The 24,053-nt window shown below is 42.2% G+C and overlaps 1 protein-coding gene across 1 annotated transcript in view; it reads right to left on the reverse strand.

The window, feature by feature from the left end:
• Positions 1 to 15,932: 15,932 nt before the first annotated feature.
• Positions 15,933 to 24,053, reverse strand: part of ankrd50 (ankyrin repeat domain 50) — a 31,399-nt gene continuing 23,278 nt past the window's right edge. Inside the window, exons 3-4 of the mRNA XM_076105236.1 lie at positions 17,848 to 21,392; positions 15,933 to 17,597 (exon numbers count right to left, since the gene is read on the reverse strand). Of these exons, the coding sequence (XP_075961351.1) occupies positions 17,851 to 21,392 (3,542 nt within the window). The 3' untranslated portion in view covers positions 15,933 to 17,597; positions 17,848 to 17,850. The remainder of the gene's footprint in view (positions 17,598 to 17,847; positions 21,393 to 24,053) is intronic.

The following is a 24,053-nucleotide window of genomic DNA, read 5'->3' on the forward strand; positions in this document are numbered from 1 at the left end:
CTTCCTCCTTTCAGAGTCAGCATGCATGCTCATTAGATGCAAGATGAAATACCAGTTATTGTCTTGAGGGAAATTCAATTTGCAAGACCAGTCGAGAAAATGGTTCCCACCAACAACGAGCACGCGGTCCCATTAACAGTGTTCAAGGTTGAGGTATTAACACTGTCACTGCATTAGTAATGTCGAGTGTGCAGAATCTTCCTCGGCCCAAATGATGCTTCGCTAATATGACACATGACTGTTTGCCTTCAAATTGCCACGTAAATGTGCTGTCGGCCTTTATTTAGAGAACACAGGTTGTCTTCCTGATTTAGTTTAGAGCTCAAGAAAGCTGGTAACAGCTGTTTATAGCTCTCTTGGATTATTATATTTCATTATGATTTGACACTGATCCATAATAATAATAATAGAAATAAAACATGATTCCTTCAAAGGATGAGGTTGTTATTCTGTTTTTTTTATTGTCTATAAATCCGATGAAAACACATACAATGTGTTATTCAATCTGTCAATATGTTCTGACTTCTCTACCATGTGTGGGGCTCTCAGTCCCAAGCCCATTTGTTACTGGGCATGTAAATCTAGAAAAAAAAAGTCCTAAATATATAGTTCATTTCATATTACACATCTGATTAATTTTCTAAACAATTGCGCACTGTAGCTTTTAGAAAATGTCTGTTGTACGGCACGGTCAGGGAACTTCAGGGACGTCAGCGATTTTCAACGCTCAAAAGCAGGTAATAAAGTCGAGATTGTCCTTTAAGAGGGCGTCTGGTGAATCATCAGTAGAATCAGTTTCAAATAAATCCCAAACCTTCCCTTCATGAAGACTGTTGATGGTCTGCACTGGAAACTGGACACCGGGGATGAATTCTCCTTCATTCAGTCCAATCGAGTGATTCTTTGTGTCTGTCCAGCATGTGTCATTTGTCTCTAGCCTGTTAAATCAGCTGCTAGCTTGTGTGTGTATGTGTGTGTGTGTGTGTGTGTGTGTGTGTGTGTGGTGTGTGCATGAATAGTGGGGGATGGTAAGTAGGGAAACCTGTGCAACACGTTTGGACAGCTGCTGAGAGGTTATTGATTGGCTTAGAAATGATTAAACCCGCAGGAGTCAAAGGAGGCTGTTGCTGTGCTGCAGGACTCCAAGCTCCAGCCATTCATAACTGATGTAAATAACAGTCGTAACAAATATTAGTGTGTCACAATTATTAAAAGTGTTATAATGGAGAAAAAGGGATTGGTACACAGCCCATTCTTTGTGTGATTCATTTTGTTTCACTTCACTTATTCAGCCTGACATTGAGGTTGATAGCCGAGTGTTATTTTAGACTGAGCAGTGAGTGACATAAATATTTTTTATTTGGACACTTTGGGTTGTAGCTGTTAAAGGTTGTGGTGTTATCTTTGATATCCGCTAAGTTCATTTGACACGGTAACAGATTGTGTTGAATTGTGTGCAGGAGTTATTCATTAAATGGAACTTCTTAACCAATCCAATTTGTGCCGAGTTACTCCCGATACCTGCTGAGCTCCACACTGCTCTCAGATGACAGGGCCAGCTGTGGAGGATTTGTGACTCAGCTGCAGAAATATATCTTTGTCCCATCCAATTTCCCACCTGATCAACCAATTACAGCGTCAATCAATATGTTTGTTTCAGTTCTAACTCCAGCCCCACAGTGAACCGTCTGTTCTTTAACATTGTAGCAGGTGGTTGTGTTGTGATCCTCTGATTTTCTGAGTGATGCTTTCAGATTCTGTCGCGTACTTTATAGTCCTGTCTGATTGCAAACTGATTGCAGGCTTCAGATTGCTCTCTTTGTGTTTATGAGCATTCTGGAGATTAAAGGCCATCGCTGAGTGCATCTGTTCCTCTCATTTCAATTCCTCAGCCGTGAAATAAAGCGTATTCAAATTTTGACACCTGCATACAAATTGTGACTGCTTGGTGACAATTGTTGTGAAGTTATTAGAGATCAGTTCACTACAAGAAAGTTTCACCCATAGATAGGCCTATATGTAGCCTACTACGGCATGATATCCATGAGCACATGAGCGGATGGAGAGCAAAAGAGGGGAAACCCAGAGTGGGTTCATAATAGACTATTACTTCGTAACAAGAGACATCGCTTTTTTTACCTTCTGGAGCAACAAGAGTCCCAAGTCAAAGGTCTTTGTGGTTAGAAAACAGACAGACATGTGGTACAATCAAGAAGAGGTGGACTGTGGATTGCGAGTATGTTGCATGACACTTAGAAGTGTAGTTTACCAAATGAATTGCATTGCCCCTCTGCCGGGAAAAGTACAAATGCAATCAAAATCAACTTTAAGTGCTTCAGAACACCTCTGCTTCCAGAGCAATAAAAGTCCTTTTCACAGGGAAACATCACTTTTGAAAAACGCAAAAAAAAAAAAGGTTGATAACCTTTCACTGGACTTGAATGGTATTCGGTGTCATCATAGTTTAGTGACTTCCTGTGGTAGCACAAGGCCAATCCGATGCGGTTGTCTCAAAGGATTCAGTACGACATACTTAACTTGTTGTGCAGTCCATATTTTCTTGCACCTGCTGCTGCCAAGGTTCCTCACGCTAGGAAACACAAGGTGCAACGGATCAAACAGGGACACATTGGGCGACGGACATGAAGCTCCTGCACAGGTCATAGCGTTGAATAAATGAGGCGGGTGAGTGATCACGGTGCAGTGGCTTTTCTATGCAGAGCAAGCAAGCCACGATTGAATGAGTATGATAGTGAGTTGCTTTCTCTATCCAGAAGTTACTCTGTAATGTAAAAAAACGTTTTGCTGAAAACTGACTAAATATTAATCAAAATGTCCTCAAAAAATGAATTTAAAAATACACACATATATCAATAAAAACACATTTCTTGCACAAACAACTGCAGATTGATTAATATCAAACATGAGCTGATCAGAACAGAGAATGTGTCGGTAGTTTTCATTTAGCATTTTCCCTCTAAACGTGTAAATACTGGAATTGCAGCTGAAATTCACAGCCCCCCCCCCTCTATTCATTGTGTCCAGTGTTGACATTCCATTGACCCATGTCTCATTAAGAATTCTCTGTCTTTCACCATTCATTCGCCCTCCATGCAGGCTGAGCAGTAAATTGCTGCAGGGGCGTTGATGTGCAAGAAGAGACGGCCGTCTTAATGTGGGACATGAGTGGGTGGTCTGCTCTCTGAGGGCCTTCTGCAGCCCCTTACCTTGCTGTAATGACTCATTCTCTTCAGCTTAGTCACCCTGCTCTGTGCTGATGTTTGCATGGTATTGAAACATGTTGCAGAATTGCTTCTCTTTTCTATGCCTTTTATCATCAGTCATTTCTCACTATCAGCCAGGAAGATTATGCCGTCCAGAGATGTTATTCTGGCTTTTTGATAAAAATTACACCTGATGTTTGAAGACACAGTTTTCATTACGGTCATTGGCCTTTAATCTGAGAGCTGGTGTAGTCTGAAACCACGGGCCCTATTCACTGAAGAGGCCATGGTATTGGATTTTTCTTCTTGCGATGCCCTGAGTCAGTTCTTCCTCTTTGCAACCGGTCCCTTGACCTTTGTCATTGTCAGTCCTGTCCAGATGCTGCTTGGTTTACTCCTGTGTTGACAGAGCTTGCAACCAAAACAACTTAAGAAGGTCTAAATACGAGAGGCAACACATAGTACATGTCAGGATGAGGTCGATTGTTTGTGTCTTCTAATTTGAACCACCAGGCCGTGAAAAGAACGATTACGTTCTGCAGGTTGGAAACTCAAGGCTCATCACACTGCCTTTTGTTGTTGAAGACACCCGATCATACATTGGATTTTTTTGTAGTTTGTTGCATCTTTTTTTCACTTTTACTAGACAACCATCGAATAAGGGCTAACATTAGCTAAACACAAACCAACCAATGAAGCTCTAGCGTAAGTTCAGACAGGAAGACTATACTCTCGCATGCCTAAGCCCGTAGTTTCATTCCCATATGTCTGCTTATCACTCCTCATGCACACTCATTCCTTGCTGTCATTGTTTGGGGCTGTCAATCATGATATCAGCTGTCTAGATCAGCTGGTCTCTCTCGCCAATAGCACAACGACACAATGACATCGTTAGCCTATCATCTTGCTGCTGTCTCTCTTAAATATGACCGTCTCTCTACCTTCAGTACGTTCATGCTGCTGTTACGTAACCCTCCACCTCCCCATCTCCGCACAATCTTCGCAGATTCATCAGCTTCATCAACTCATCATTCTATCAGCCTCATCTATCCACTATGCTGCTGTAATCCTGTAAATGTCCCCACTACGGGACTAATAAAGGGTTATCTTATCTTATCTTATCTTATCTTATCTGCCACCATCACCACCAGTGTCTGGACTCCACGAGGTGATTTGTATTGTTGCCGCTCAGGGCAATTATCACAAATCTCCTCGTCGAGTTCAAGCGCCGACTCATTTCTGTGTAACTCATGAACGCATCATCTGTCATAATAAATGTTAACTACTAATCATTCACTTGTCTCTCCTGATTGAACTGTAAGCTACCTAAAACAGTCAAATTCATGAAAACCACTGACCCACAATCTAAAGTACCGCACTAATTTGCCTCCAGCTGTAATGTGTTCAGATCATGGTGACTACGGTTGGTAAAGTCATGAAGCTCTGGTATCCAGGAAAAGAAATGTTTGTTTTTTTCAACTTGAGGCGCTCCTGCAAAAAGGCGAGGCGCTCAGCAACGCAAAAGCAGCGAGCAAAACACTTCACTCTCATTGAAACAATTACAAAAAGCCGCCCAGGCAACTAAAAGGAGCTCTGTCTGATCAGGCCCTCGACTCTCCTAAAAACAACAAAGAGTGTTTTCTAACCCTTTTAACCTTTAGACGAGCACGCTGCTATTTTCTTTAGCGAATATAGCCTTTTCTAGTTTCATAAAGTCCGATGTTTGTCATGTGTGTTTCAATGTCCTGTGTGTTTTTTGTGAGCTCACACTGTACTTCAACTCTGTGGAGTGCTTATTGTATTTCTGTGCCTGCAGCAGGGCGACCATGACAGAGAGATGTATATTTATATGTTTAACGTTTGATAAATAAGGTGTTCCCCAATTAAGTTACAGTCAAATACCCCCTATTTCATGAAACCCATGACACGGTTGTTCTATGCAGATAAACACTGTTTACTTACACAAGCGCGTTGATGAAATAGCAACGGCCTCTTTTTGTGTCACATACAATTATACAGCGATCTTGCTGGATATGCTTGTTGTTTACTACACTATGTTTGAAGGCTACGACAAACACAGGGTTCAGCAAAGGCTTTGCAGAGCAACAGCTAAAGGGTCATCTTCGGTTGAGGAATGAAGCTTTGTTAGTTTAGAAACTGCCGTTGAGACAAAGTTGATATGCACCTGTAAAGTCTGTCCATCTCATCCAGACTGTGTTTTATATTAATACTCTATTAGTATAATATGCACCTGTAAAGTTATTTCTCTTCTCCTTTTTTCCAATAAAGAAGATATATTGATTTTAATATTTAACAATTCATTACATTGCTCTATACATGGGAGACTTTTTGGTAGACGGTGTGCATTCATCTCCCTCCCTTGCATAATATCTTGAATAGCAAAACTGTAATAAAATGAACACCGCCGACAAAATCAGCTTGCAAAGTGTGTGGAGGAATGACGCCTCAAGCTATTTAATAAAGCTGTGCTGCGTATCAATTATAGGTTTGTTTTTCCCTCAAGAAAAGCTCAGAGGTATTTTTAGTAACTCAGTACTATCAACTTAATATATTCTTGACTTGGAAAAAGGAATAAGTGCCAAAAGTATTTCTGTTACTAATTTGCATTCCAGTTTAAAATACCATATGAGTGGCCACTCTTGCAGGGATGAAGATTTTCAGGCTATTCTTCTGGAGGCGTCCTTCAGTTTTAGGGATACCGGGGCTTGGCATCCATTCCACGAGACACCTTGGTGTCTCCTCTTCGAAACCGCTCTGACTGCACATCATTGGCATAAACAGATAGGAAATGAAGGGCAGGATCTTGCCTGTAGTTTCATTTATATGTTAATCTTTTTGTGGTCCTTGGTTAGGATTTGAGTGATTCCAGCATATGGTTTGGTAATGCGTTCAGCTGGACATATTCAGACAGCAGTGGAAAGCCTTCACATCCTTGTAGCATAGAGGCAATCTATCATTTGCTAGGTGTGGCAGCGTGTCGGCCCTCCAGACTCCATAACCGTTCCATTTATATAGACGACTACCTGTAAAATATCTGTTGAATATAGAACGGCCGCGCAGTTGAGGTTAACTTTTGCCATAAATCCAGAAGACAAAGTAGGCATTTGCCTGTGCGTGATTGACTATACTCTCTTTCCATGCAGTGACTTGAAAACTGTAAATGGCAAATGTGGGGGAGAAAGGAGGAAACAAGAGATTTTTCATGGGCCGTTAATGCAAACGCTTGCCTGTTGAAAGCCACGGAGAGAGGGGCTTGATGGATGGAAGCTAATGTGTGACAGAAAGGGAGAAAGAAATGCCTTGGATGCATGCTTTGAAAATGTAGCATATTTAACTATCTGTCGATCTTTGATATACAATATAATAATATAGCACTTAACACTAAAATGTCAATAATTTATGTCATCATGACAATACATTTGTATGAGTCATTGCTGTTATTCCTTTTTTTATTGCTTCATCTGTATCTTTAATGCAGTAGCAACGATTTTGTTGGTTTGTTCATTATATTTATTTTGATATTCCTTAATATTCTATTTATCTAATGAAATCTGTGTGACAGCTGCTTCAGCATACAAGAAGCAGATTTAAAACACAGACAAAACAAGTCTAGGTTAGCCATGCTATTGGCTCTGTGGGGCTCTACTTGCTTTGAGCTAAATGCTAACATCAGCATGCTTACATGGTTAGTGGACTTCTACTTGTACAGCGCTTTTAGTCTTCCGACCGCTCAAAGTGCTTTGACACTACATGTCATCATTCACCATTCACACCCATTCATACACTGATGGCACCTGCACAGCAGGACTACCTAATCATTCATACACTGACGGCACAGGCTACGGGACTAATTTGGGGTTAAGTGTCTTGCCCAAAGGACACGGATCGAATCGAACCGCCGATCCACTTTGAGCCACAGTGATAATCACGATGATAATGCTAACATGCTGATTTTTAGCAGGTATCATGTTTACCATGTTCACTATCTTAGTTTAGCCTGTTAGCATGCTAACATTTGCTTATTAACACTAAACACAAAGTGCATTTGAGGTTGACAGCAATGTCATTCAGTTTTGCTGGCATTTGGTCATAAATCAAAGATGAAAAGTCAGAGGATCACCAAAGTAATTCAGCCCGAGGGGGACATGCATGTCTGCACCACATTTCATGGCAATCCAATACTTGTTAAGATGTTTTAGTCTGCACCAAAGTGGTGGAGTGACTGACATAATGACATTGCCATTCCTAGAGCCACACCACTAGCATCGCTAAAATGAAATGGAAAAAAATAAAAAAAATGAATCCATTCAGTTCACCCCGAAATATTTAGTACTATTTGTAAGATCGTTTCTGCATATGGAAGCATCCGACAGGAGAGGAACTCTTAGCTCCCCACCTGGCGTGCTAGCGGATCAGTCCATCCTGCTCCCTCACCACTTCTTCTTGGTCAGTCATCAACAGACCCGACCCTGGCTTGCTGCCATGGTTCCTAATGAGGTCACACTCCTGCCTGTGCTGCTGCCCCTGATCAGCAATATGTGTGTCATTATGTGTGTGCGCGTGTGTTTGTGTCTATGGGAGAGAAAAGGCGGAAAAGCCAGCCGGACAAAGAGAGACTCACAGAAAGACAGAGTGAGTGTGGGAGAGAAAGAAGGGATAAGAGTGTGCAAGAGTGTATGTGTCTGTGCCGGTGGAGCTCTCTCTGGGCCATAGGTATTGACCTGGAATAGAATTAGTGCTAGGTGACATATGTGAGGGGATGTGCAGGGTTGCCAGGTCAGGCCTAATTCACATTTAGGTGAGTCCTGATTGGAAAAGTCATGCACTGGTTGTGCTGAATAGCAGCTACTTCCAGGGTTTGGTGGTGCACACAAAAGCTTGGCCAGTGATTTGAATGTTGGTAAGTGAATGTCTACAGCAAAAATGGACAACAAATTGACCTACATGAAATATTAAGGGGTCATGAAAGATGCTGTGCACATGGATATGTGTACTAAATTCCACGGCAATCGCTGGAGGCAGCATGAAATCAGGTCAGGATTTATAATATGGCATATGCAAAATGACATCAGAATCCTCTTTTTGCCTAAGCTGTTGTCAGACATTGTATGTTCACCAGCTAGCTGCAAGATTTGTCTGCCTTTTAGTCCAGTTGGCATATGGTGGGTTTATCAGAACTTGTTTGAGGTTGATGTGATTGGTGACAGTGAGCCAAATCGGGTCCTTTTTGCACCATAAAATCAACACAATGAGTTGAAAGACACTAAAATGTTCCGTAGAGACTATTATGACGGGCCCTAGTGCATGCTAGTTACTAGTTATGAAGCACACACACCACACTCCTCACACCATCAATGTGTTTGATTTTACAGTTGAATTAGTTATTTAAGTAATTGCATTGAGAATAATATATGGGCCCCCTTCACGGGCACTGCCTGAACTGTCTGTGTTTACACCCCTGGAGTGTGATAATCCTCTGTGGTTGTCACCACAAGCAACTCCATTCATAATACTCAAAGTCATGATTGTAAATAATAAAAATAATTAGTAAAAATATTGATTGCAGCTTTAAAATATAATGTTTAAATGCTCACATTTCACATGTTAACATGCTAACATTTAGTATGTTACATTTAGCATGTTAGTCTACCGACAGTAGCGAAATTCAGCTGAAGGAAAGTTAGTTGTTTATGCGTCCATGAAGTGGAAATTCACGAGGAATTATCCTCTGGGTATCATTATATCTGTGCCATATTTAATCTATATATATATTTAATATTAGTTGAGCTATTTCACACTAAAGTGTTGGAAAGATGATGGGCTGGCCATCGTTACCATCCTCAGAGGAAATGTGCTAGTGTGGCTAATCTCGCCGGCTACAACAACAGTCTTTCTCAGTGCTGGAGGTTTCCCCTCACAGTGTGATTTCCTACTATGTTATTGCATCAGTGTTCTGTTAGATAAACAAGATGTGTATGTTTTTCCCAAAGATGCCACCTAGAATCTGATACCATTAATCCCCAACTCTGTGGTGCTATATTGTGAAAGATGATATCTGCTGAGGACTTGAGACTGCTGATTAACATCTGCTGCAAAAGTCAAATCAGGTCAAATCTGCTAGGCACTCTTGACGAAACAAATTTAAATACTGGCAGGAGCAAAGAGATTGCAAAATTGAAGCCAAAAAGGGGCAGAGTCTTTTTTTGTGTGCACATGTGCAAAACACTGTTGAACAGCATCCATCTGTGATATCATGTAGCATCCTATAGTCTTAGCCTGCCTTGTCATTTTAATATTCTTCCCCCTGCTCTGTGCGACAGTGAAACTCGGAGAATGTCTTTGTTACGTCCCCACGGTTCTCCATCTGTCCCCGGGCCCCGTTACACCCAAGACTTTGATTTGGTCGACAAACGGTGTGTGTGTGCAACAGCAGCAGCAGCCGAGCGGGGTTTTGTCCTGAGATGAACTCTGCAGCAGCGGTGGTGAGGGCTGCTCGCTGCTGACGGAGGGAAGGAACAGAGGGGGAGAGAGAGCCAAAGGCAGGGGAGGGCGAAGAACAGACAAAGAGAGAAAAGAGCAACAGAGAAGGCGGACATGACAAATAAGAGTAAAAAGAAAAGTCTAAAAAGAGACGGAGAGAGAGAGAGAAAAATGAAAAGACGAAGAGAAAAAAATCTTCTGCAACAGAATGAGTGAGTGGCATGAAAAGAGAGAGACAGAGCCACGAAGAGGCAGAGCAAGAGGAAAACGAGCAAAGAGAATGACAGGAAAATGAATAAAATATGGAAAAGGGGGGTCAAAGGGAGGATGACAAAGCCAAGAAAACGGAAAGGAACAGGAAAAGCAAGAGAGGGGAAAAGGCAAAAAGGCAAAGAAGCACAGTGGATGGGCTGTGGGAAAAGTAAATGACAGCAGGAAAGAGAGATAAATCAAAATACACAGATAGAAAGATAGAGAGTGAAAAACAAAGACTGTCAACAGCGGAGGAAGAGAGTGACGACAAGAAACCCAAATAGACTGGAATGGAAGCAAGTGAAAAAGACACGATAGAGGAAAAATAAAGGAAACAGAGACAAAAAGAGAGACGGAGCCAGGTAGCGAGAGGGAGGGAGGGAGGGAGAGAGCAAACCTTTGCCAACCCTGTGAAATCTCCTCAACTCCCGGCTATAATAGCTCTGCATCATAAGCCGATTTAGCTGCTCAGTACCAATAAAACACCCGGGTGGTGCTCACTTTTCTCAGCTTGATGAGCAAACGCTGTGTTGCAAGCGAATCTGCTCCTCATTGTTCTGTTTGTGCTGTTTGTGCTCAGCTACAGTAAGAACCAAAGGAGCTGTCGTCCATGATCATTCCTGTTTAGATACAAGTTAACATGGTGCTGCTGTGTTTATTGATCTGTCTGGGCGTCTGGTACTGAAACCACGTGCTAGTGGAATGCTTGTTATATATGTGATCCACGTAATCATGAATGAGGAGGTGTAAATTAAGCAAAAGCGCACACAAGGCAGACGGGAGGTGGACCGGTCCAACAAACGGCGACCTTTCAGTCGGAGGCCGCTGTTCGTTCCCCGCGTGAATCGAGAAGTCTTGTGATTCTATTTGTCACGTAAGTAACGGCACCTCCGTAGTTATTTTAACTCAAACGACAATATTTTCTTGATCCTAACCAAGTAGTTGTGTTGCCTAAACTTAACTAAGTTGTTTCCTGTGAAGATGGAAGTTTATTTTGAAAAGACCTTATGCATGTAACGAGCGGAAAGTTGTTCCAGTTAACACTTCAATTCTTGAAAGTGTTAACTGAAGTGTTGAAGTGTTAACTCACTCTCTATTTTTGACCATGATGTTGTTGATTACATTCACAATTAACTGAAAGTGACTGTGATGGAAAGAAAGCATGTTTACTGAGCTTTCTGGTTTACAGACATGCTGCTTTTGTCTGACACCAGAATATCTCGGGTCTATGTGGCTACAGCCCTTTCATTGTGCAGAGCTGCAGTCCATTTATTGTCCTCGGCTTCAGCCGTAATGGTTAATGATGCAGAGTATGATTGTGCGATATATAGCTAACTCACCCACGCTCAAAAGACCTTTTTTTTTTCAGTGTTGTGTCTCCCCAGAGACGGGCATTTTGACTTTAGATGTTACTGTCAGGTGTTCTCCTGTTCAGTGTTTAGTGAAAGTGGAACACCTGTGTGCATGTTGGGCCACTGTGTTGAACTTCAAAGAAAGAAAACAGGTTTTTCCACAGAGAGCCGATGAAAGCTTTTCATCCACGCTGCTTGACTAGGGATTACGTAAACAGGCAACAAAGAGGAATACAGTATGTGTAATCTCTCATTCTCCAGCTTTGTTGGCCATGAGTAAATCCATTGTTGTCGAGCAGAGACTGCTTTCATAGCTGCCTTTTTTCAAGCACTGGCATTTTTTTTTAAAACTCAACCTTTGAGTTGATGCTGCCCTGCAACAGATAGGAGAGTACGAAAAAAAACCTTTTCATACAAATTTGGACTCATACAAGTGCATTCAGTCCTTTTGATGGATCTAAGAGCTGTTTATGAAAACAGATGAGCACAAACAAGCCTGTTACGCCATGTTATGAGTGCTTGGTTCCTGAAGGGTTCATGCTGTCCTACACCGACACATATCAAGACTAAAATGGCCTTGTTCAACTCAACAATCTCTGTTTGAACTGTTGCCAGTATAGAGTGTAAAATTCAGCAGGCTGCTCTGTTACGCCAGCATCTAAAACCAACTTTTTTTATTGCTGCTTGTTGGCATTGTGGGAGTCCAAAAGTTTATTGGAGCTATAACTAAGATGTATACTGCCCTATAGCATAAAGTAATCATCATGTGTCTGCAGGCGGATGACGGGGCTTCTGATCAATACCAATGACTCAATGACTTCAGGAGGATTTTCTGGCTTTTAAAATCACTTTGGAGGTTGTTGGAACTAAAGCAAAGGTTATAAATGTAACTGTGGTTCTATGAATTATGGCTGATGTAGAGATCATCATCGTTTGTTTAGGAACGAAGTGTGCAGACATGCTTATACAGCCTCTCGTGAATCATAATCAAGAATCAAGGGTTTACAAGGTTACTAGCAACTAGTCATGACGGGATACGTTTGGACTTCTCCATCCATCCATCCATTATCCAAACCGCTTATCCTGTTGAGGGTCGCGGGGCGCTGGAGCCGATCCCAGCTAACATTGGGCGAAGGCAGGGTACACCCTGGACAGGTCGCCAGTTCATCGCAGGGCACATAGAGTTTGGACTTCTCAATTAATGTAATATCCGTTTGTCAAATATATTCTAGCATTATTGGTCGCTGTAGTTATTTCCTTTTTTCATCACCATTCAGCAGTTCGAGTTAGCCAAAGCAAGCTAGTGGGTATTTTCCAAAGCAGGAACATTCCTACTGTGTAGTTCTGCACTGTTTCCTTACTGAGCTGTGGTGGAGGGATATGACGTAGTAGTCACGTATAGACAAAATGCAAAGATGGCCAACACAGACCACAGAAATCTGTGTTAGCGTCATAGGGCATTTTAATCATGAAGGCTCATCGTTCCAGCTCTTTGCCCGTTTATACAGAGGGTACCTTCATTAATAGTTGCAGTTCTCTGAATCTGAATTCTACTACAGGTCACAGAAGCCATGCCAGAGAGCTGTTGATGTTGCAATTCCTTGATCATTAAAAGAGGTTAGTGAAAAATCACTTGACTTGAAAAGACTGGGGAATTACAATATACTCCACTGAGGGACATAAGGCTGCCCTCTCTTAAAGTGATCTCATGTAACTTTAGCTGAACAGCGGCAACTGTTGCAACAAGTGGCAATTAATACGCCACATTCCCGCACCCACTTCATCAAAGACCGCTGCTTTGTCAGCACCCCTTTAGCATCGAAGATCAACGCATGAAGGCCCTGTTCAGTGACTGTGTGCGACGCACCAGCTTATCCACTAACCCCCATGTGAACCCTACCGTGGCATCAGTGGACAGTAAGAGCGCAGTATTAGTAGTAAGTGAGAGTCAGCTCAGGGTGGGTAGATGTGGTGGTGGATGGGTCAAAAGAACACACTTTCAACAAAAAGGCCGCTGTTTGTGACCCATGTGAAAGTAAACGTTCACTTGTCGCGTTTATTTTTTGTAACGTTAGCATTAGTCACGAGAGTCGTTAGTATTGTCACATCAATTTTCAAAGGACACTGTGCATGTAACAAGATGTGCTGATTGATAATGGTAAAGACTCAAATGTTGTACTGTAGAGACAAGTCATAAAGTCGATGAACTGACAGTAATATAAGTTTAACAACTGCAGCATGTATATCTAAAGTTTGCTGACATCAGCTAACATTATCCCTCATAGACTAATGGTCATACCAAGTATAGGTTGTAGCACTTTAACCCCCGAGTGTATTAAATTAAGTAAATTCAACTTTTCATATCTGAGAGAGTCAATATGTTGTTCCTTTCTTCAAAAGTTACATCATCTCACTTTAAGAGCAGCTGCTAGGTCATTCTGTCTTGGATTAATTAATGTATACCATAATGGAAAAAAGTTATGGTTAGTGCATGTCGTTAGTGCAAGTTATGGTTAGTGCATGTCGAAAGATATGTCGAAATAAGTCATAAAAAAGTCGTAGTATAGAAAGTCGAAAAAAGTCATAGTATAGCATGTCAAAAAAGTCATAAAATGTAAGCCATAACTTTTTTAGTCACATACTATGACTTAGTATTACGTTTTTTCTTCACACTAAATTGTTACCTTTTATAATGTTTTTTCAACAAAATATACTTTGACTTTTTAATTTATACCATGAGTTTTTATTACTTTTTTTCATGACAAACAAAATAGTATTAGATTTTTTTACATACTATTCATTGACTTTTTTTTACTTTTTTCAATATGCCATAATATGAAATTTTTTTCAACACACTATATATATATATATATATATATATATATATATATATATATATACAGTATATATATATAAATACATATATTTTTTAATGTTATTATATGAATAATTATTCATTTTTCGACCTGCTATACAATGACTTATTTTTCTTCTCTTGCATTTCCCGCCAACTAAAAACAGAATTTGTAGAAAACCTTAAATAATATAACATAAATCTCGCACAGCTCAGGGCGGCATCGCTGTCTTGTGACAACATCTGTATTATTGTGATGATCTTAACTGAAAGCCAACAGAGAGGGTTGGAAGGAAGAAGGCAGGCCCACAGCCTTGCCAAACTGCAGATATCTTTTTAATGTTTGCATTCTTGGAAAGACCTTTCTTCCCATGTGGAGCTGGGAAAAATGTCCCACACAAGGACACAGCAATCAACACTTTCTTTTGATTTGATTATTAACGTGAGCCAATTCAGAGCAATGTATATGCATGTTTTAAGTACAACCAAACAAGCAGCTGGTTTCACTCAATAGCTCCTGCTAGCTAGACCTAAAAAAGTGCTAATCAGAAAAATCTTTAGCTAAAGTGCTGTTTTTTTTATGAAAACCTGCACGGACATGGCTGTTGATGGCACATACTGTAGATGATGGCCATTTGGTTTAAAGTCGTGTCTGGAAGGAGTCGGCCACAACTGTCGCCATGTTGTGTATATTGCGTGTGAGCTTGTTAGCGCTGTATCCAAAACAAGGGCATGGGTGGAGAAGAACCAGATGTGGCCATTGGCAGATGGTTCACGAGGACATCCTCCAAGCTTGGACAGTACATACTACATGACATCAGCACCAGATGCTTTAGTCATTTAACACCCACCCTCTCAAACCATACAGCCGTGCTGAAAGTCTAAAAATCTCAATCTTACACTTTAGATCCTCTTTGGCAGATTTTTTCATGAGGTGTTTGGTGAAGGCAATTAACCCTAATTTGTCAGTGTAACAACTTTGTCCAATCCTCACTCTTTGGGCCAAAAGCTAGAATGCTGCTCATTCATCATCGTTAAATACATTTAAAATACAGCTGAGGTTTGGTTCTGAAATTCTACGCATTTATTTTGAATTTAAATGACGTACAAGATATGTTTAATAATAAAAGCTAAGGAGTTACAGGAATGAATATAAATCACTTGGTACACGTGTCTGATCCACTTCAGCTTTATCCATGTGTTGTGATGCCTGCGGTGTACATTTTTTGGCCCTCCGCCACCAAATCACCAACAGTGAGGAAAGTATTAACAGCATAGCCTGTGGTTTTGCAGCCCAACTACAGTGAAAAAATCACTTCAGTGAATAAAAAAGGGCCGTTGAATCCATAGAAAACAAGAGGTATCTGAGATAGGAATGGATGAGGAAATAATTAGTCTGGTAGAGGCATTCCTCTGCTCAATAACACACGTTTGCTGTGCTTTTTATTATCCATCTTCAAAAAGTGCAGACCTCTTCTAAGTGCAATGGCATATCAGTGCTAACACAAGCTCTCCTGTTCCAGACAAATCAATAAGTCGGCCTTGAATTTCAGAATGTTTGGCACTTTGAGTAGGAAGGACACTGAGAAATGGCCTCCAGCATAACGTCAGATACCAGACATTCATTTGTGTCCTCCTGAGAATGCTTTACAGCGCCGTAACATCAACTTATTGCATTCCTCAGTCCTGTGTATTTTGTTGAATAAATTAGCAAAAGATTTTTCAGCAGTAAAGCAAATATGTTTATTAAGCACTTTAATATACATCAGAAAATTCCACTTCATATAATACAGGAATTATTTTAAAATGAAAGTTGAATGTACATGTTAAGCTATTTACAATCCAATCACTGACAGTCGAATCAAAGATGAGACAAAACACAGTCAAGCAAACGAGATAACTGCTCAATAAGACTGTACAGTATGTTTCCCAACACTGTTCCTAGACCCGATCCTGCCGTGGATCCTTCTGTTGACCCTTCACGGCATACGTTTGAGCTATTGTTGCACTGAAGAGCTGAGAGCTTTCACTGGGGCTTAGAAGTGTTTGTGCATGCGATAGGTTTCTACTCCCCCCGATCCCAGTTCTCGGCAAAAAATAGCTCACTGTTGACAATATGAAAAGCCTGCAAAAATATGACAGCCTGCAACGCTAACACAACTCCACACAGCTCATGAGAAACAGATGTTTCAGTTCCCTCAGCGTCACAGTCGAGCACCTCCTCCCCTCCGTCTCCCGCGGGGTTAAGTCCTGTTGAGCCGATAGTCAGCTTCTCACAGGGAGGAGGTGGGACAGAGTCATGTTTCAACTTTGGCTTCACAACTCTGCATTTCAAACATCATTCACAGCTATGAGCCGTATTGTGCCATGCCACTGAAAAACCCAGCAGGAATCACTGGTAATGAACCACATGACCAGAAGGAAACAAAGCTTGGGTTTTGTTTCTTGCATTGCAGGAGGTTATACATGTAACTCTGCGGACAGATGCATTTTTTTTAAAATTACTGCTTAGACTTGAAATTGCTACATTTAGCACCAAACTTTTGCTGACGGTACACAATGGGTTATTTAAATAGTTTTTATGAACACACAAAATAATAACACAAGCAACTGAGAAATCCCATAGGGACAAAATGAACTTTTTTTTACATTTTCAATGAACCTCCCTCTTTCTTGGATATTTATAATACACAAATGCACAAAACCAACAAAATTGGAAGTCCAAAATAACTGCAGGCAACTTCTGAACACAGCACCATGGTAGAGCGTAATGCAACAGAAAATGCAGCAACAGTGGCTTTTTCCAAAAATAAATATGCTTGTATATACTCGTGAAGTAAATTGCCATAGCTATTAACATGTTACACACAACATAGGCTGAGCACATTGATCCAAGGTTAACACAGATTATTTGGGGTCTCTAGAAAGGCAGACTATCAATGCGCTTGAATTCATACCGTCAGTTACTGTTATGTCCTCTGGTCTTGTGACAATGTACTCAGTGGTACATTGCTGTCAGTGTGAAGAAGTAGACAGAACAAACATAATATAAAATAATAAAAAAGGCATTGGTATGTTTCTCTCAAACAATGACTGAAACATGGATGGGATACAAAGTGAATAGAACAAATGCATGTCTGTCATTTTACTCTTTTAAAAGTGCATACACCGTTTATTAAATAGCATAACATTAAATTAAAATGATAGTTTGCATGAATACATGAAGGAGGCTGTAACAGATGTAGGCACATCGATGTATCAGTTCACATAAGCCTTAGGCAGCAATCAACAATCGTCCCTAGGTATGATTTTGAGGTCTCCCACTGATGAAATCTAGTCATTTGTATGCAGATGAAATCAGTTGCTTTGGCACATTCCCTCCACTGTCTGCACGACGAATAGCATTCAAGACATCTGAAACAGGAATACTTTGGGTTAATGTTTTGTTTGGGAGGAAAAAACAGTCTACTCATCCAGATTGAGACATTCTTCATGCAAGTCTGACTAAATCCAACTAATGACATTTGTGTTGAGCGCAGTCAGTTATTAGCCACTGTAAGTTAACGTGCCGTCACCCTGACCTTAATTTCAACTTTCAGACAAATGCTTGATGCATTTCAACAAGAGCACACACTGGAGGAGTGTTTTGAAACGCATCTCTTACCAGCTATAATGGAGTCTCCTTTTTGTAGTTAAACCCAGGGTCTGATCCTTCAATCTGCAGTTTGAGGGCTTGTTTAAGGCTTAGCTCTGTTTCCCCTATGGGATAGTTCTCTAGCACATCCTGGTGGCCTCTGTTCTGTCCAGTCCGAGGAACTGATACCCTACTCAGGAAAACCTGATTACCCTGTAGATGATAGTTGGGGTTGGTCATGATGCCATTCCTCTTCTTCTCAGCAAGGCTCTGCTGCTGGATGAAGAATTGCTCTTGGCTTTGCCCCATTTCCTGCCGAATTGAACCACCAATCACAATCTTGCAATGGGGATCCTTCACTGAAATGTTCGCTACTGATTTGTTGAGAGCAATCCTCTTGTCAAACTGTGTCATCTCGTACTCCAGAACTTGACCGTGGGTTGATCCACTGTTCTTGACTTTCTTCTTGTCTCCCAGAGCTCCTTTACTATTTGATGTCCCATTTCCGGTCTTACTTCCCTTTGATGACTTGAGACCAGATTTTAACAGAGTCCAGTCAAAGTCATTGGATGGAGATGATGGCTGCTGACTGATAGACTTGGTCGTGGAGGAGGGGGACACAATAGACTGTCTGCTCCGGCTGCGAGGCAATGAGTGCTGCTGGATTTGTTCTGTGAATGTCAGTCCGTGGAAGCTGTCGATGGGCACAGTCTGGGCTGTGGCTGTGGATGATGTGGTTCTCAAGGAGGAGTTCTTTGAACTCTTGAGGGAATTATTTGAAAGGGAGGACTTCTGTCTGTCAACTGTTGAATTAGGAGATTCTGACGGTGAACTGAAAGCATGGACGGGTCCGTTGGGTAGACCACGTCCAGACGACTGCATATCTCCTGCACCGGTGCTGCCAGAGCTACTGGATTTAATGGTGAGGGACTGCATTTTACCAGTCACAGTCAATGGGTTTTTCCCTTCCATGGTGTGTACTGGGGAGGGATTGCAGCCATTTAAAGTTGTACCCCCATACTTTTCCAGAAGCTTTATGATCATTGAATGGCCACCTTTTGCAGCCACTCGCATTGCTGTGCGTCCAAACTGATCAGCGTGGTTGGGGTCAGCACCGTTTTCAAGAAGTATTTGCACAACATCGATGTGACCCTCTTGTGCAGCTATGCCTAGTGCTGTTGCTCCCTGGTTACACGTATGATCCACATGAGTGCCGTTCTCTATCAGAAACTGCACAACTTTCGTGTGGCCTTGCCACGCAGCAGACTGGAGGGCAGATCGCTTCTCATTGTCACAGGCATTCACATCAGCATGATAGTTAATCAGCAGCCTCACCATTTCAACATGCCCTTGCCAGCAGGACACGTGGAGGGCAGTTCTGCCCTCGGTGTCACAAGCTTCCACATTCGCTCCGTTTTCAAGAAAATACTCTGCCATGGCCAGCTGATTTTCAAGTGCCAATATGTAGAGTGTTGGGCGTCCGTCTGCGTCTTTGCAATCTATATCAGCACCGTGGCTCAGCAGCAGCTCAACAATGTCCCTGTGGCCTTCCAGTGCAGCCACCCTGAGAGAATTCCTCCCATCATATCCCCTCTCGTCAATGCACGACTTGTTTTCCAGAAGAATTTGCACACAGTCATAATGTCCTTCTTGTGCAGACAATATCAGCGGTATTCTCCCATCATTATCAACCTCTGTACAACGAGCACCTTGCTCGATAAGGGCGTCGCACACTTGGCGGTGGCCCTCAAAAGAAGCCATGTGTAGCGGGGTCCAGCCTGCATCGTCCCTGTGGTTCTCGTCCAGACCTCTGTCCAGCAGAGTTCTGACCACCTCTACGTTACCCTGAGCAGATGCAATGCTCAGCACAGTCCTTCCCTCACTGTCGATGCTATCAACAGCAGCCCCCCAAAAGAGTAGTGTGTTGACAACAGAGGCATGGCCCATTGATGCAGCAGCAAGAAGAGGCGTGCGACCATTGTTGTCCGTGTGATCCACGTCAGCCCCGCCTTCCAAAAGCAGATCAACTACATCGACATGTCCTTCATAGCCAGCCACAAGGAGAGGAGTCATGCAGTCTTTATCACAGTGGTCCACCTCTGCTCCCCTTTCAATCAGAAGGCTCACGACAGAAGCATGGCCTTTACTTGCAGGGACACAGAGAGCAGCGACTGAGAGGGCAGTCCTTCCATCCACATCTTCATGATTAACTTCGGCCCCGTGGTCCAAGAGGTGCTCAACGATCTCTCTGTGTCCCATGTATGCTGCGGCGATGAGCGCTGTTCTTCCTTCATTGTCTGCCTTGTTGACCTCAGCCCCATGCTGAAGGAGGTTCAACACGATGTCTTCATGACCTCCCCAAGCAGCAGCTCTCAGGGCAGTTCTACCATCAGCATCAGCACAGTCCACTTTGGCACCGGCATAGAGCAGAGCAGATACTACCTCTGAATGTCCACCCCAAGCTGCTGAGCGCAGGGATGTCCATCCATCATGATCTGTGTGGTTTATGTTGGCCTCACAACCAATTAAGCAGTTGACCACTTTGGTGTGGCCCTGCCTTGCAGCAAGAGTAAGTGCCGTTTGTCCATGGTTGTCTTCTAGCTCCATGTTTGCCCCTCTAGATATGAGCAAGTTGACCACGTCAAGGTTTCCACTGTATGCAGCATTGGCCAGCAGAGTTCTCCCACTGGAGTCACACTGGTTCACAGATGCCCCGTTGTCTAGCAATGTCCTTATTGAGTCCTCTCTTTCCAGGGCCTGTTGTACAATACACGACGCGTGGTCGTCCTCATTGTTTACATGAGCTCCAGCTTTGACCAGAAGTTGCAGGACCTCCTGTTCTCTTGGTATGGAGGTGGTCAGAGAGTCTTTAGCAGGAGTTCCATTCCAAACCATCCAAAGAGCCAGATTAAATGGCTCAATCTGCAGATTGGAACTGACAAGGTGCAGTGCAAATTCCTGCACTTCGAGTGGTTTGAGCTGCTTTGCCCGGCAAGTAAAACTCATCGCCAACATCCTATGTCCCTCTGCTGCATTGCACAAGTACTTCTGGGTGCAATGCTTGACATCTAGTAGCCACTCTGCAAAACTGTAGTGAAATAGGATTTTAGTACTCCCAAGGCCATCGACCAACAACTTGGAGAGAATGTCCATCTTTTTCTGAAACTCTTCCATAGTCAGTGTCATGTTTTTGGTCCAGACTGCATGGTACAGTTCCTTGACCGTAAGCGTCCTGCACGTTGCCAGGATGACATTAAGGATTGGCTGGACTTTGGCAAACTGTTTTCTGACAAATAGTCTCTGGCAGAGCCACAGGTAGAGGCCATTGAGGGTGCCAGGGATGTCACGGATCTCGCGAAGCATGATAAAGTTCTCCACCACGCCATCCAGCACACGCTCCAGGTAGAGGAAGCAGCCACTGCTCTTGATGTGGAGTTGGTTGAGCATCTCGGCTGTCTCCTTGGTCAGGTGCTGCCTCAGGGCCTCCTCCTGGTCCAGCCTGTGGAGGATGTACTGTTGCACATCCTTGACGATGTAGGCCTTGCGCAGATCATCGAGGCTGATTTTGCGGAATCCTGTAAGAGAAGAAATGGACATTAGCTGGGTCTGATAATAAATAGATAATATGTCAGGGTGATCTAGAGGATTTAAAAAGACACTTTGTGGACAGTATTTGAAATGATTTAGTGGCATCGACAGTGGAGATCAAAGTTGACTAGTAGTGTTACTTTCCCCACAGTGCCGCTTGAGTCATTATATTATTTCTGACCTTGAGATCATACCCAGTATTTATCCACTGATCTTTCACCTTTGGATAATTAGGTTAAGCCTACCCTTAATTCCCTATGGCATAGGATTATTAACAGTAAAGCCATGTTGTCAAAGAAAAACCTTTCAGAGGAATTGAGTGCATAACCCCTCTGGCTGCTGGAAGCAGACATGATCAGCAGGAGTCCACGATCAGTTAAGTCCTTAAAGAACTAAGGAACAAAAATCATGGATATTAGTGCACTAAATTGTGTCTGATGCAGAGGCAATTTCGTCTGTAATAATGTGTGTGCCTGGGTGAGAAAGAAAACAGCAATAATTTCAGTAAAAAGATGACTGAAATAATGACTACATAATACTAAAATATACCAGTGCTGTTGTTTATCCTTGTACGGCAACAATCAAATGTATTGTTCCTGATCGAAAGACAAACTTTAAGGGAAAGTACCAGTCTTAGCGCCAAGACTGGTGACTCAAATATTGCATAAAATAGTAACTGACTACAAAAAACTGTTCTTTCAACACTTATCTTGGGGTGATTGATGATCTAACTCGTTCATTGACTTTTGAGGTTATCAGCACTTAATCAGCAGGAGCAAGTCTGTGGCAGGGGCTGAACATGTACAATAATCGAAATGGAGGGGAGCATTGGAGACATTTTCATGCCTGGAGCACATCAGTGGTCTGTAAAACATCTCTCCAGTGCCTCACTCATTATCGTTCTACATGCTCCCAGCTCAGACCTTAAGAAATTATCACAGTGGGTGTTAATGAGTGATCTTTAATGGAAATTCCTCTCTGAGACAGGAAGAAATGGCTCCTTAATGGCCTTGGCTAATGGGCATAAAGTGAAGTTTCCTCCATGTTAAAACAATCTGCTCATGATCCGTGCAGCCAGCAGCCAGAGGGCATTGAGAGCATTTTTGCGTACATATATTTACAGTTCCCATGGTTCTCGGGGTTAGTGGGACAGGAAAAAAATGTCACCAGAGGCTCCGTCAGTGTTATTGACATACTGTATTTCACAATGACTAACAGGCCTCCTACTGTGGGAAAAGCAGTTGCATTTTTACCCTAAAAAGGTGCACTTTGCTGGGCAGAACATGGACGTATTTACATTAACCTTTTCAAAGTAAGGCAAGTAAATCTCATTATTGCATCTCAATATTTCACATACTGACAGGAAACTACTGCCAAAAGATTTTGTTAAAAAGAATCTGTCAAATTGAGCACCTGCACTTTAATCTTTAATGGCTCACTGTGTTGATTATGTAACAACTGTTCCCCGGATATAATATGAATCTGACTCTGGTCACCAAGCCTGAGGCAGTGCTCTCTTCATCCGACTGCTATTGTATGTGTAGAAAAGACTGTGAAATGCTACTCCACATAGAGCCGATGCAAACCACAGCTGGAAGCCAGATAACAGACCCGACGAGTTCAACGAGCGTTCCCAAGCAGGAACCGACAGTTTGGACAACAGACCCTGGTAAACAGAAGGAGCGGTGGGGTTTCTTTATCCTCCGCCTCAGAGTTTGTTTAAGATAAGCACGCCCTCACAAAAATCTTCTTTTACTTTGTCCTTGAGGCCTTTGTTATGTTTCAAACTGGGATAAAGCAGATTCAATTAAAGGCAATGACACCTCAGATACTGACTGTGTATTAAATCCTGTGATACATGTCAGAAAATAAGAACCAGGAAGGAGATGATTTTGGTTCTCAGATTTTATTATGGGCACAAATTACTTACCATAAAATGTTTAGTGGCAAAGTTGCAACCCCAGACAGGTAGGGAGTAAGTTCATTACTTTATTGTAATATGGATGATATAGACGTACAAGTTTAGCTCTACAAAACTAAACTGGAACAAAACCTGAGAGAAATATAACAACAATAAAATAAAAGCTTGTGTCGATAAATGTAATCTAATGTATGACAAGGGGAGAAGCTGCGCAAACATTCTAAATTAATGAAGCTGTAAAGAATCATTCTCCAACATTATACCATATAATTGCTCAATCATTACACAAACTCAATAGCCCCAGCCCACTTTCAGCCTGCCTTTGTTTTCAGTGTGTGTGAATGTTTTCCACCCTCCCTTCAGCCTGTTGTCTCCGGCTCCATGACCCCGTGTACCAGCTCCCACTCCCGTCCTGGAGAAGTCAAGGACATTACAAGAGACACTGCAAGCAGGCCTAGCAGTTATAGATAAGTAAGAACAGTCGAGCACTTCTACCTTTGAGTACTAAAAACCATTAGCAAGCCTTTTGTATATTCAAAGTCTTTGCTCGGAAAAGCTGACTGATTCCTCATTGTGACCGGGCCGTGGGAGGAGCTGTGATGGCTCATTATGAGCCTGGCAATGGCATATTTCAGATTTGTATGAAAAGATACAGAAACACATGAAGGTACCCCTTTTTTCAGAATGTGCATTCCTGGTCTCAGTGCACTCGCTACTCCTCTGGCTC

Source organism: Anarhichas minor, unplaced genomic scaffold (genome assembly GCF_050575085.1).
Source record: "Anarhichas minor isolate MPS153535 unplaced genomic scaffold, ASM5057508v1 ptg000031l, whole genome shotgun sequence".
NCBI classification, from domain to species: Eukaryota; Metazoa; Chordata; class Actinopteri; order Perciformes; family Anarhichadidae; genus Anarhichas; species Anarhichas minor.